The sequence below is a fragment of the Octopus sinensis genome, unplaced genomic scaffold (genome assembly GCF_006345805.1).
Source record: "Octopus sinensis unplaced genomic scaffold, ASM634580v1 Contig08735, whole genome shotgun sequence".
NCBI lineage: Eukaryota > Metazoa > Mollusca > Cephalopoda > Octopoda > Octopodidae > Octopus > Octopus sinensis.
This window is the reverse complement of record NW_021831284.1, coordinates 1-12540: the sequence shown is the minus strand read 5'-3', so window position 1 is coordinate 12540 and position 12540 is coordinate 1. Positions and strand designations below refer to the sequence as shown.

The 12540-nt window shown below is 33.1% G+C and overlaps 1 protein-coding gene across 1 annotated transcript; it reads right to left on the bottom strand.

Annotated features, from left to right (window-relative positions):
- Nucleotides 1-3570: 3570 nt before the first annotated feature.
- LOC115227943 (inositol 1,4,5-trisphosphate receptor type 1-like) lies at nucleotides 3571-11386 on the bottom strand. Its single transcript, XM_036498785.1, is given in 15 exon segments — nucleotides 3571-3674; nucleotides 4815-4887; nucleotides 5987-6053; nucleotides 7157-7295; nucleotides 7333-7440; nucleotides 7488-7710; nucleotides 7746-7913; nucleotides 7916-7986; nucleotides 8021-8126; nucleotides 8338-8567; nucleotides 8599-8669; nucleotides 8751-8842; nucleotides 9875-10050; nucleotides 10466-10521; nucleotides 11301-11386. Coding segments are annotated over 15 exon segments (1770 nt in total).
- Between the last annotated feature and the right edge of the window lie 1154 nt (nucleotides 11387-12540).

The following is a 12540-nucleotide window of genomic DNA, read 5'->3' as shown; positions in this document are numbered from 1 at the left end:
GGATTGAAAAATTTACCTGCATATCAGCAACTTCTCGTTTCTTTAATAGGAAATAATTAAAATCGTCAGATTTATTTTCAAGTACCCTTTTCCATGTAAAAATAGGATTTGTCAAAATATCGATTTGTCAGTTTATTTTTCAGCCAGTTCTCCTGTAACATTATTGAATAAAACTATACTTCAGTTTTAGTATTTTTAACATATATCATTGCTATAATGGCATCTAGCAAGCGAGAGATAATTCCAAAGTCTTTGCTTTGTTTATTTTTTTCTGATATATGAGAATTATACTAAATTATATAACATTGAGTTAACGAGGAAATTAGTTTTCCATTTGAATATGTTTGATGGAGCGGAGATATTTTTGGTACACATAATTCCGGCTGGTAAAAAATTTCGATTAATACTGAATTCTCTATTTTTGAATAATCTTTGAACTTATCGTCCATTTTTTCTACCAAAGACTAATTTAAATAAAAATGATATAGTTGATACATCAAATATTTCGTTAATTCCTTGTTTGTTTAACGTTTTCTGTTTTTTTAAATGTGTATTTTCCACGTTAAAGATGATTTGGTCATAAGTATTTTGTGCTAAAATTGAAGTAACTTTCTTCTCTGTTTCTGGAAGCATTGCAATGTCCCGACTATGGACTTTAAAATTAATATTTATTATTGATTACACAAGTCCCAAAACGACTTTAAGCATATTATGGAAGCATTAATCATTTCAGATTAAGAAACTCGCACTCGTACATCTTTACTAATGAATTCACAACTCGTTGACAAAATGACTGTCTCGCCTAAAAATAAGCACATTCGCATAAAATTACTATAACTTGTAATGCTCCGCTGTAATGAAGAAAACTGGACGAAAAGAATGATGTAAATACATCTATGAGAGTTGAAATGTATTTATTATTTATATGACATTCGTGGCAATCTTTTTTAACGTTTTCAGTGTACTGGAGTTATCAAAAACTTTAAAATAAACCTTCTCAACATCCTCAACTAGTTTTTCAAATATCTCCCAAACGATGGCGCTTTGGAAAAATTCCTTAGCTTCCACCTCAGTGTCTATGTAACAGTGAAGCAAAGCAAATATGTATAAGCGAGTTTTATCTCAAGGAGGCAGCTATTCATGAAAAGAATCTCTTTTATATCATCAGTAGTCACAAGTGATTGACATTTTAATTCAGTAAACACATTTTTTCCTTTGGTGATCATTGTAAGCAAATTTATCACTTCAATATGATAAAGAACTTTTCTGGGTATAACACGAACATTTGATTTTATTTGACAGTTGACAGAAGACATTAATTTATTTAAATTCTCTCGTGCCTCTCGATTGTTAATTAGAAAAATTACTTTATCACTAGCACTCAAAATCTAGTAAATTCTTAGAACCACTATAAACCTCTTTTAAAACATATTCCTGGTTTCGCTTAATGCATTCATTATTGACAGTCACGATTTTCTGAAGAATATGAGACATTCTGGATTGTGTCCAAAAGATTCGATTTCATAACCACTTTTTGAATTATACTCAAAGGCATGCTCTCGCATATTTTTAAATTATTTTCAACGATTGCTGTGGCAGTACAGATCCCATCAATCTATTTTAATGGTAAATGTACGCTAAATTTCAGTTGATTCGATATCTTGTAAAGTATGTTTGATTTATTTTATTGTCACGACAGAGATTCTGCAGTGCGTATGAGCCAATTTCATTATTTCGATCATTAATTCGTCTTCCGACATTTGTTTATGTTTAATAATGAATGAATGAATGAATGAATTTTTATTAACGGAAAAGCCGAAAAAAGAGGGAGAAAGTTAATGAGACAACGTATGCCTCTTCTTCGTTGTTTCCCTCTTTTTTTTTTTTTTTTTTTAATATTTAATTCGAGAGGAAAAGGCTCTCTCAAGAACACTTCCAACCGTTTCCGTCGCGTCTTCCATCACTTGAGGGATGGGTTGGTCCAACTGGAGTCCATTTGCCAATTTGATGGCATATCGCCTCGTCTTTTCGAGCTTAGCGATAATGCCATCCCTTTCAGCAGTAGGATACCATCCCTCGAACCCGTAGGTAAGCAATGGTTCGACGCACGTTTTATAAACATATAAAAACGTTTCCGGGGAAAGGTGGAAGTGAATTATGCTCCTGAGAATTTGAGCGCATTTCCTTCTCCTCGAGTCGATGTATCTGAAGTAAGAACCCTTGGATCCAACTTCAACCCCAAGGTATTTCAGGTTCTCCGTTACTGTAAACCCATAGAGGTTTCTCGGCGGTTTTCGTTTTGCTCCCTGTTTTGCAATCCAAGTGGCGGTGCACTTTTCTTTTGCAAGCGTCAGTCCTTTTGATATGCACCATTCTTCCACTCTTGTCACGTATCCTTTTAACTTCCTCCACGAGATGTCTTTTCTCCACGAAGCATCCGTTATTAATATGTCGTCCGCGTAGATCATGAGACGACTGGTAGGATCTTTCGGTTTTGGAATATCAGCAACGTAAATATTAAAAAGCAGGGGGCTCAAGACCGAGCCTTGAGGTACCCCTCTTTTGAGATCGACAGATTCCGACAAACGGTTTCCGCATCGTATGTATGACCTTCTCATTGATAAATAGCTCTTCAGCCAATTGACCGTTTTAGACCCGGGTTTGCTCTTGGCGACACTTTCCAAGAGGCCCAGGTGCCATACGCTGTCAAAAGCTTTTGAGACATCGAGGCAGATAGCAATAGTCGCTGTATTATTAGCAAGACTAAGCGAGATGACTTTCTCGAGTTCTCCGAAACAATCACCACAGGATCTTTTTCGTCGGAATCCCACTGCTCTACTGCAAGTGCACCTGATTCCTCTACGAAGTTCGAAAGTCTTGTGAAGACAATCCGTTCCATAATTTTAGAGACGGAGCATATTAGGCTTATCGGCCTATAGTTCTCTGCATGGTCCTTTATTTTTCCAGGCTTTGGAATCATACGTACGATTGACTTTTTCCAAGAGTCCGGTACGTATCCAAGTCTCCAGCTTGCATTGTATAGTGCGGTCAAGTATCGTAGGAGAATATTTGGAGCATGTTTGAATACAGAAATTGGAATGTAGTCATGGCCGGGTGCATTATTCTTGCAGCTCATAATTGCGGCATACGTTTCTTCCAACGTTATGTCTCTGCACAGTGGTCCCGTATGACTCAAATTAGCTCTTAGACTTCTCTGAGCCTCACATATAACTTCTTTCGGAACCATGTCGATCGGATCCACCTCTTGAACTTTTGCCAGTTGACTTCGCAGATGTGAGGGAACTTCATCGAGCGGGATATCTATTCCTTCAGTTGTTTTAGTCGGATCTCTTCTCCTTTGTTCTCCATATTACTCAGTCTGTTGAAAACCTTCCAAAAATGAGGGTTTTTCTTATTCAGTTTCGAGCATTGACTCTTCCAAGCAAGGTCTGAATGTTTTTTTGCGACATCATTTATCTCTATTTTCACGGTACGAATCTTATCCCGAACGAATACGATCTATGGGGTCACTGCATCGTCTTAGCTTCTTTTCAAGGTTTCCCTTCCATTTTATAAGTTTTCCCAAAGATTCGTCAATCCGGGTTTTTCTGTTAGTATTTGACATGATGTATTTCCTGATTGAAGATTTTCGGAGAAAGTCCAGTATAGCTTCTCTGAGAATTTTATCAAGTTTTTCAATTTGTATATTCGAAGAGATGTTTTGTATTGGATACGGTGTCAAATGCTTTTCATTGATACCTCAAGGTCCGACCAGATTGTCCGAGACGTATCGTATCCGATAAACAGATCTTCGCATATCGTAGATGATGTTCGCATACACAAGGATTGAGGTAGGTGATCACTACCAATGTTATCTCAATCCTTGGTATGCTGCATTGATGAACAGATCTGCCGATACGAGGAAAACTCCAATACAATCCTCTCCATAACAAGAGAAGTGGTTTGGTTCTCGTGAGGTCAAAACACTAAAACCGCAGTTCTCCGATAATCTGAGGAGTATATTACCGTCCGAATTTGTGTTGGCACATCCGTACGATGTGTGTTTTGCGTTAAGGTCTCCTATTAGAATTCCTCTATCATTGTTCTGGAAAATTCTTCAATAAGATTTTGATAATTCTTCATTGCTTTGGAGTACATAGCTCCGACAGATATCCATCCAAGGGATGTTAGTAGTTTCAATGTAATCAGTTCGCACAAATTTTGTTCGACGATTTTCAAGTCCCTCACCATCAGATTGTCTTTATAATATATGGATGTCCCAGTGCCAGCCACTGCGTCAGGTCGCCATGGGATATCAATCGACTGAAACCATGGATTTTATGATGCTGATTTCCCTTAAGCTTCGTTTCATTAACAACCAATATGTCCATGTTTACCGAGCTAACCAAGTAGGTTAGCTCCGTAGCCCGTTTCCGAATTGACCGGGCGTTGATAAGCGTAAAAACGCTCATCTCGTCAAGTTTTGGTGACTGTCCTCCATAACGAGCGCCACCAGTTCCAGTAAATTTTTAAACGTTTTTTATGTTTATGCCATAACTTTTTCGTACGATATTTTCAACAAGCCAGTTATAACTTTATTTACTCTAAGATTTTTTAACAGTTTTTGATTCTCTGTGTGAATTTTTAATTTGGACTCAGATATATCACTGACACAGAAATCTGCCAATCTCTGTAAAATTTCTCTCATCAAAACGTAATTTTCTTTTACTATCGAATCCGAAGAATAATTTATATCTTTATTAATAATATTTATGCACTAAAAACAAAATTAAATTAAAAAATAACCGATTTACTTTGCATGAAATCTTCTTTTCCACTGGTAATCCGTTCTCCACGTTCTTTAAAATTTTCATCGATTAAAACAATCTAATGACATTTAGAAAAGAATCAACCTTAGGAGAAATTGAACAGGAAAATTCTTCTTTTTGCTTTTTATATATCCATAATTCAGATTTGTCCACCAAAATTCTCAGGCGACGAATATCTGTTTTATTTTATTGTAGTTATTGATATCTTCGTCTGTGGTCAACAGTTGTACCTAAAATTATTATAATTATTGTTTACTTCTTTTAAAGTCTTAATTGTGTCATGAAATGTCGAAAATGTCTTGAATAGATTTGCAAAGCCCAAGAAGTTATATTAGAATTTTCATCCAAGATGAGGTTAATCATAACTTGCAAAAATTCTTTGCTGTTCTCAACATAGCCCAAATTGTTAATAACATTGTCACTTAATATTATAAATAAAATTAATAACTTGTTTAAATATAGTTGTTCTATGTTGATTGCAATTTTCTCTATCGACTCTATTATTTCTGAAAAAATATTTTACCTTCAGAATTTGTTATTTCATTGTGGTAGTAAGATAGTATTTGCGTAATAGTGCTGTTTAAATGTGTTTCTATAATAAACTGGAAAGTTGGTAAAAGCTTTTACTTGTAGGATTTCAAGTATCTTTGTTTTTATATCAAAATTTTCTCTTTTGCTGATTTTTTAAAAATTCGTTTGTTATCTTCGTACCACGAAAATTTTTCAGTCTTTGGAAATTCTACATAGTTTGAAATATTTTTGAAATGAATAATACGGAAAATAATTTTATTTCCTTTATGCTTGTGATCTGACTGTATGTTAAGAATAGCCAGTAAAGAGCTTGCCATTTCATTAAGATCAAAAGAATTAAAAAATCCAAAGTAGACCATATGTTTTGTAAGGTTAATCATCTATATTACAATACTCACACTTTACTTCGTAAATAAATTCGTTTTTAATGTCATTGCAAAACTGTTTTTCAGAATTACGTAAGTCCAAGATAAATTTTTTTAGGAACAGACATAATTCACTAAATTTTGAATATTTTTCGGACTTTGAGTCGTTTTTTAAATTACTAAATTATAAAGAATTGACAATCTCACTAACCCGGAGATTGCCTTTTTTGTTACGGAAGACCAAACACGTGAATATTTTACCGGAATTGCCAGCTCTTGAGGATCCCGGATAATATGTAGATGTAAGAGTAAGCGACAAAATGAAGATCTTAAATTATATGACAAAAATGAGTCATTTATGCACCTTAATAGTTAAACCATTTATTAAAGTCACTTAATTATTATTTCCATAGTGAATTCCTTGGATAACGTGTTTATCGCAATGTATTGGCGATCAAGGCACATGTACGAATATAGATCAATTTGATGTCTTATATAATTTAATAATAATGTACTGATAGTATTCCATAATATTTATATCGTGTTGGTTTTCGTTATTCGCATTTATTTGAACATTTCGAAGAATTCTTTCTCTTTTATCGTCTCCGTAAATAATATAAACGTCCACATTATCTTCCTCCGAAAGTGATTCATTGTGTGAAGAAACTTGAAAAAACGATGAACTGTATTTTTTAATACTAAATGTTTATCTTGAATCTAATACGTTGTTTGAATTAAAATATCCTTATTGCTCTCGGTTAACAAACATTTACAAATCAATTCTTGAGTTTCTGGTATTGCAACATTATTTGATATACAAAGAGAAGATAAGTAGTCAAGAAATCTAATAATGATGAATAGTTAACAAACTTGTATGATTTTTTCTGACGAGCTAGCATTATGAAAGTTTCTATTTCACGACTTTTAATCAAATTTTTTAATAGTTTCACGTTGTTGTGTAGAATTAAAGTTATTGTATCTTCAGCATAGACTCCATGGCCTATTTGTGACTGCATAAAACTAATGTTCATAGCAATCCATTCCTGGTTTATTTTTTAGAATAAAAATGAAAACTTGATTTTTCCGATAATTGTGTTGAGAAAGGTTAATTAATCGATAACATAAACGACATATTTGAATATAATAAGAACAATTAATGTCTGTCAAATAGTCAGTATGGGGGGTTCTTTCTCCAAAAGGAGACTGCATTATTCCAATTACCTAAAAGTTATTTTATTAAAGCAAAGCCCATGTAAGACAATTTTGTTCGCGAATTAATTTTTGTCTATCTCGATCACATTTTACTCGAAAAGGATGGATCTCAATTGCATTCAAATTTTGATATTGATCCTCCAAATGTCCAATAAAAAATATCAATTCCTTCAAAATATTTTCTGTCATTCTATAAAAGGTAGACAATAGTTTTCATACTGTTGTTCTTGTTGAGTAAGTAATCTGATTCTCATACTTTTTGCAATATTTTCCAAAACATGACAAACATCATTGGCAAAGTCTAAATCTCTAACTTCTTGTCTAGAGACAGATAAAAATGCAAATGCTTCTTTGTCGTCTTTTTGAGCAGTGCATGAAACCTCAGTATATAAAACATAAATAAACTTTGTTCATAATTGGCCTTTCTTGGTCTTTATCAATAGGAATAGCTGTACTTCGAATCCAAGTTTTCGTAGAAGTATGGAAGAGTCTGACATATGAATCTCTAAGAATGAGACATTTGTTCTCATTTACCTCTGAACGTGAAGACTTCCACGGCTGGGGGATGTCGGATCAAGTTCAAATAATGTAGAAATATCTTGACCATGTGGCACACAAACTAGCGTAAAACTGTTTTTGTTTTCATTTTTAAAGTCAGATGAAATTGAATTGTCGACTTCTACAGCAAGGTAGTGGCCAGTCGCAAGATGTTTGAATCGGTAAAAATTATTCCATTGGCCAGCACCACTTCGACAAGGATCATTTTTGACAACCTTAAATAAATTTCTGAATCACCACAAACTTCAACTTCCCACAGAGCTTGCGAACTTGTAGCAGTTGTTGCAGATAAACGCCAAGTAGTTCTTAGAAAAACATATTGCGTTTTTTTATATCGGTCACTTGTGAGATATTTTTCTTGTTCGGCATGAAATAAACGGACGACGTCTCCCTTTAAATATATTATTAATTTTTCCAAACCCCCTTTAGAACATCTTCTGAATTTTCTGAATATTTTAAAAATAAAATAATTTTCCATGGGCAACTTTGTTGTAAGCAATTGACCTATAAAATTTAGTTAGTTATTATCTACTTCTTTGCATCCTGGATAATCTTTTAGCTCAAGATTACTTGCATGCAAGCATATATTGAGTCCTACTGGCTTAAAAATTAAATTGTCTCCAATGATGACCTTCGTTTATATTATTAAAAATCTACGTTATCGCCAACTGACCGCAATTTATAGTGAGGAACCACTACAAACCATGATTCGTCTTTTCCTTGACGACTCAAATAAACTGAAAGTGCATTCTTTTCTAATGGTGCTTGAACACGCTGACTGCAAGATAGAAACTTGTTACTTTTAATGTGCAAAAACTTAATTTAATTTGCTTAAATTTTACTTGAATAATGGTTCCGTACTGTACTACTGTTCCTTGCAATTTTTCGTTTATGATTTCGTTGTGCTTAAATTCTGTTTGCGCGGCGTCCTTAAAATCAACTAATAAAAGTCTAACGTGTAGTTTTTTAAGCAAAACTTCATTATTTTCTTCCAAGCCTTGACTTTGACAAGCCACATTGAACTGTTTCTGTGCTGAATATTTATTCATTGGAAGAATTTTAAAATGACAATCTAAAAAATAGGTGAAAGAATGGTTATGTACCTCTAAATTTGTTTGGTGGAGAAGAAGAATCTCCAGATGAAGGATTTACCATACATCGGTCGTCAACCAATCTAAATGGTTAAATTTCATTTTTAATAATTTTTGGACTATTTTTATAAATCAAAAGCATATTTTTATTAAAATTCAACTACCCCAATGTCGATAAAAATCCATTATAATCACTTTGAAGATGCAAGCTTACAATATCTCCTATTTGAAGCAGGCAGTTTTCACCTCCTTCTGACTGAGAAAACATAAAATGGTTAGTTAGAAAAAGCGATAAAATTCAATTTATTCAAATTATTCACCGTAACTGACGTAAATTAGGTTAGTCATAGATATTTACTTTTTAGTTTAAAATTCTGATTTTTAATAATAAATTTAAAACATAAGATCTAAAAATTAAAATATTAAAAAATTCCTTAAAAGAAGAAGAGAAATTTGATAAATTATAATGAATACTTTCAACCCTTTTTTTCAAAATTACATTTTTTACTTGAAAATGCAATCTACTGCCTCAGTTATTATTTAATAATAAAGATGCGGGACTCAATTGTATAACCGCAAATTGCATTTTAACTAATTTAACAATTTAAATTATAAAATCAATAAATAAATACAGTTCAAATTAAATATGAATTAATAGAAAAAATCACTGAATCAAATAACAGAATAAAAAGAATAAAGTACATCACGCACATTATAATATAGAGAACACAACGGCCCTTCCAACATAACTTGAGTCCCATCTTTTTTTAATGAAATGACACCACCACATAACAAAGTTCCTCCACTTACAAATTCGCATTCGACCTTGCTTTGTTCTAAAGTTTCCTTAACGTTCAAAAGCTTTGGATCGTTAAAAAACACAGCGGAATGAGGAGCTGCCTATCGATTAATCTTATCAAAAAATTCTTTACGTCAAGCGATGAAATATCAGAAAGCAAAGGCAGGGCCTTTCGTTTGGCCTCAGAATTAAAACATTCTGAATTTTCAACGACACAATCAATCCACGAAATGTCGCAAGAATCAGGAGTTTGTATAAACTTTAACGAATTTAAAAGCGAATCCTTCATTCTCACCTAATTTCTATTAAACTTCTAATAAAACCTGTAACATTGAAGAATCGCTTATGACGTCAATATTTTCAAATATTTTTGGAGAAAATGTCTTGCCAGAAACCAGCGAATTGGCAGAACAGTGACGAGTGAGAGAATTGGCACTCTCAGTACTAGAATGCACGAGAATCTAAGAAGACTAGCAATTCCATATTTACTAGATTTTTTGGCCTAATCTGCTGAAGGATCCTCCGAATAGAATCGCCATCAGACCTACCCTCAAAGTCGATAAAGAGTGATTTTGCCCGTACATCAACATGTCGGATTTCACTGGTATATTCCTCCACTGTGTTAAGCTCATAATAATTCTCAAACTCCTCAGATTTTATATTATCTAAAATAAATATTGCCAACAAAAACATTCTTCGTTAATTTTATCCTAATTTTAATAAAATATTTAAAACAACCTTTTTGTGAGGAATTTTCTTTTCATGAAACAAAGCACGACTAGAAAAAACAGTGAAAATGGGTAAAATACTCAATGATTTCTCCGTATTCGTCGTAATTTTTTTTCGCTTCTTTAAATGGAAATGTTTGAGTAGGTTTTCGATTAAATAGCATATATCCACTGCTATTGAACTGTAGTTGTATTCTGATTAAAAATAACTTTATCCGGTAGATAAATATCTTGTTTGATCTCATCATCTTTAAAATCGTCTTCAATATCATTGTCATCACACGATGGTATATATTCCTGCTTGATTCTATAAATAAGAGTACATACACAAAACCGTATTTGTTTTTCAAACTTTCCTTTGGTTTCAGTAAGTGAATGGCGAATAGTTTTTTTAGTCTTGAAACGAGCCTTTAATGAGAATAAAAAATTTACAATTATTGATAAATTCTTTAAATCTGTAGTTTTCTCAGTAATTATCCTCGCTAAAGTAGAAGGCATTGCTCTCCTTGTCGAAATGATGCAATTTCTCTTATCCCCAGCCCATCTCAAAAAGAAAGTTCTACCAAATCCGTATTCAAGATCTCCCATGCTGGTTACAACAACCTAATTCCAATTGAAGTATATTTTTGCACCATTGGCTGTTTTATATTATCAATGTCTGCTAAATTATGACAAAGCTTAAAGTATTTTAGTTCAAAAGGGTTAAATCGATGTTCTTCAAAGGATTTTTGTATTTTGTCAGACATCCATTCGACCTAAAATTTAACAAAATAATCAAACCTGTGACTTTGCAAACTTCATGACACTTTGTGTTACGTTAGAAAGAAAAACGAGTTGATTCGGGGATAAATCAAAGTTTTTGTCATTCAAATTTGAGTCCCAAACTCCCCATGCGTGTTCCTATGGTCAAAAAACGTTAGAAAACTAAAATATGAATCAATTCTAGCACTCGGCCTGCAGTATCTGCACAAATAAGCACGTTTCCTTTATTTTCTAATGTACTTTGAATCGTATCTACAAATATTAACAACTGAATGAACTTAAAAGCAATTCTTCCCGGTTTTTACGCTTTGGATGAACATAGTTTGCATTAAAGGCGTCTGTTATTACCAAGAGTGGCCTATAAATATTGTCTTTAAAGTTGCCGCTGTTAAGGTGCCTGCCAAATAAGAGCTCTAATATCTCACCTCTCAATTTTATGATTATAATCAATAGCATAAATGATTTCCTCTTCGTTGTCTTTGATTATTTTCCAGGCCGTCCCGCCAATCATATGTCCCGAGGGAAGTGGTATGACCTGTAAATTGTCTTTTTTATATGATAGACTCAATACCATTTAAAACAACAGTTTGGTTGTATTTGACTTGCTTTATTCTGCTGAAAGACGTATCGACATCATCGAGAGAATACAAATCAAATTCAATTTCATTACTGACAGACTAATGAACATTAAGATTAAAATATTGAAACTTGATGGAAATCATAAAGGAATAATTGGCCCATTTTATAAACAGGAATTGTTGCATAAACAGAGCATGAAAGTGAGCAGCTGCAAACTAAATACGGAAGTGCTCCGATGTGATAATTGTCGGGATATGACAATAAAACTGCGTCGATTTTACAGCAAGTACTAAATTAGAATATTTTGGGAATACTCTTTTAGTTGAATGAGATATTCTTCACTACACTTCATGTCATACCCACAATCAAGTAAAATGTTAAATCCATCAATGTCAAGAATATAGCAAGGAACGCTCTCGTTGTGACATCCAGAAAGAGCTTCAAATCGTAAGATTGAATTCATTATCAGCGCAACACGAAAAATTTACAATATTAGATTTTATTTTATAAAAAAGTAAATTTATATAAAATAAATTATTATTTATACATGAATAGAATTCCTAATAAAATCCATGTCATTACTTTAAGTATTTGGATTAGAAACGTGTTCTTTGTGAAGGTGGTCAACTTATTTTTGAAGATAAATTTAAGTAGTTTCTTTAAAAAATTATCGATTTTATTCTCTAATTGGCCATTTCTCCAATTGGCCAACAAAATTGAAGGAACCAAAAATGGCCAATTTGAAAGGGTTGAGTGTACTTTAATCCTTTGATTATCACAAATGTTATTTTTATGTATAAATTTCAACGGTGCTTTATTAGTTTTTGATCATGTAATTAATCTATTAAAAAACTTATTTTTTTAATGTTAGTAAGCCTAAAGTTAACTACCTTTATTTAATGCTTCTGGACACTATTTGTGGTCCAACCGAGGTCGTTTTCGACGATTTTCGGTTCATCATCCCATCACTCTCGGCCATTGGCCTATCTATCAACGCAAAAAAATCTGAAATCGTGAAATCGGCTTTTAACATAGTTTATTCTCTGTCACCCAGGCAGCGCTGCTTGGATTGATGCCTTTCCCCTC